Source organism: Penaeus monodon, chromosome 34, assembly GCF_015228065.2.
Source record: "Penaeus monodon isolate SGIC_2016 chromosome 34, NSTDA_Pmon_1, whole genome shotgun sequence".
NCBI classification, from domain to species: Eukaryota; Metazoa; Arthropoda; class Malacostraca; order Decapoda; family Penaeidae; genus Penaeus; species Penaeus monodon.
Window position 1 is genome coordinate 14,618,010 of NC_051419.1, and position 2,534 is coordinate 14,620,543.

The 2,534-nt window shown below is 59.7% G+C and overlaps 1 protein-coding gene across 1 annotated transcript in view; it reads right to left on the bottom strand.

The window, feature by feature from the left end:
• LOC119594613 overlaps nucleotides 1-2,534 on the bottom strand; it is a gene marked incomplete in the record, with an annotated part of 44,500 nt that overhangs the window by 22,945 nt on the left and 19,021 nt on the right. Inside the window, 2 exon segments of the mRNA XM_037943665.1 lie at nucleotides 35-2,065; nucleotides 2,293-2,508. Coding sequence (XP_037799593.1) covers nucleotides 35-2,065 — 2,031 coding nt within the window.

The window sequence follows — 2,534 nt, forward strand, 5'->3', positions numbered from 1 at the left end:
TTGGTTGTCTAGGAATAACTGCAAACCCATCTACCTCATCTGCGGTGGTGGCATCTGTCGTTGGCAGCAAGATGTCTGTGGAGTCTGTGTCTACGAGGAGCTGGTCGTCGGAAGCTCTGATGGAGAAGAAAGTGCTCTCGCTTGCTCTTGATTCTCGACCGCTTGTCTCTTCTTCATTCGCTTTGGCTTCGATTTCCGAGGGAAGAGGAGGGTGAGAGGAGTCTATCTTGTTAGCTGCAGGGACCTGTTTCTCCGTTGCTGTGGCTGTAGGTGAAGTTTCTGTTGTTTGGGGGATGTTTTGGGTTTCCTCCGGTGGCTTTTCTGTGGAGGGGGAGACTGGTGTTCCGTCTGTGGGCTGCGGCAATGCTGTGGGTGACTCCTTGGCTTCGGGAGTTGAGGCTGTTGGTGTTATTTTCGTTGCTCCGGCTTCGCTTGCATGGGTCGCGCTGACGTCCGTGGTTTGTAAAGTCGTTGCCACGGAAGTTTGAGAACTGCTCGTGTCTGATGTGGTTTGGGAAGAAGGAATCTCCTCCGCTTTGGCAACGACTTCTCCTCCTTCCTCCTTCGGCGTCTGTGGGGTCTGCGCCTCGTTGAAGAATGTCGGGGAGATGGCTTCTAGCGGCGGAGGGGAAGAAGGGTCGTCCGAAGCGGCGTCGGACTTCGCCAGAGTGACGCTTTTTTCCGTGTCGGCGACGTCGAGAGACACCGCCGCGTCTTCCATGGCTTCTGTGGGCGTTTCTTCCCCGCTGGAATGCAAGGGGGGCGGGGAGGGCAGCCGCTGTGGGGTGTGGATTGGGGTGGAGTCGCTCGAAACCTTCGTCTTGAATGCGTCAACTGACTGCTCTAACTTCTTGAAGGCGTATGTAAGTTCTGAACTCAATTTGAGAGAATCGTCAGACCCGATTGATGTAATGCTGCGCTTCTCGAGAGCGTCGTCCATCTCCTTCTGGTCGCTCAGGGAACTCCTTTCGCTCAGGTTGGCAAGCCTCGCCGCGCGGTTCTTCCTCCTCGGCGGCAGCTTCTTGTAGGGCTCCGCGTCCGTCGGCGCGGTGGCGAAGGAGGACTTGTCGGCGTCAGAGGCCCCGTCGTTGGAGGCCAGGATGGCCTTGTGCATGTCGAACATCCACTCCTGCATCTTCCCGACGTCGGCGCTCGACTTCCTCTCGGAGCTCCTGCTCTTGGTGCGCGGCGGCGGCGTCGGACACATGAGCGCGCGCTCCAGCGACGACTCCCGCTTGTAGCCGCGCATCGACACGCTGTCCGAGGGCGCCAGGCTGTGGGCGTCCGTGACGTGCGAGCCAGCGGCGGGCGAGGGCGAGCGCTGCGACACGGGGGAGATGGAGCCCCTCAGGGGATCGGACGTGCGGGACTCGAGGCGCTGCGAGTCCAGGGTGGTGGGCAGGGAGTCCTGGCGCGACGACGTCCTCTCGCTCTCGTCCTGCCCCGACCACGCCGGGGCGCTGCCCATGTGGCCCGTCGGCGCGCCGGGGGTCCACATGCACCCGCCGTAGTAGTAGGGGTAGGGCACGGGGTACGGCATGCACGGCATATAGGGGTACCAGGGGTAGCCCTGTCCCTGCGCCGCCTGCAGAGCTTGCAGCTGCTTCTTCTTCCTGGGCGGAGGGCGTCGCTCGTTCAGGGGAAAGCTTCCGACGGGCACGACGCTCATGGCCTCGGGCCCGCTCGGGTACGTGAGCGCGCCCGCGTCGGGGGGGCGGCGTTGCACCTTGACCCGCTGGATCTCAACGCGGCCGTCGTCGTCGTTGTAGATGCGCCGCATGGTGTCCACCGTGTACTCGTCGGACGGCATGGCGGCCGTCGTGTTGGTCGTGCTGGACGGCATCATGCTCTGCGGGGACGACCAGGCCGCGGGGGGCGCCGGGAAGCCCATGGGGGGAGCGCTCCACGACGCGGCCCATGGCGGAGGGGGGCCCGCGGGGCCCTGGCCTGGAAACCACGGGGGGCCCTGGTAGCCTGGCATCGGGTAGAACTGGGCGGGGAAAGGGGGCGTGACCACTCGCTCCGCGCTCTCCTTCCCGCCGCGAACGGTGCGCGGGTCAGACATCTGCGGGTGGGGACGGGGAGGCTCTCAAGGGCGTTATTGCAAACGGGATCAGTATGCAAATAAACGAATGAAAAGATAAAGAGACAAACAAATGAAATATATACACAATCTACTATATACATATATAAAGCAGTAGATCAAATAGTATGACAAAGATGGAAATAAGCAAAGAAAAAGAGAAGGAAAGAAAGAGAGAGAAAAAAAACCTACAAAATAAAATATTTTACTTTATATTGACCAGCTGAAGCCAGATGTAATTTATTCTTATCCTTTTTTCCTAAAAGCAGCGAAGGTGCAGGTGAGAGGGGGGTGTGATGGGCGTGGCCGTGATGATCTGGTTCGCCTCCCTGTGGGCCTGTGTGGGCGTATCAGCCTCCATGCTTACACACCCGCCCACCTTCACTTCATCTTCTTCGCCCTCAAAGGGAATTGCGGGAGACGCTCTGAAAAAAGTTGACTGAATTGGTCT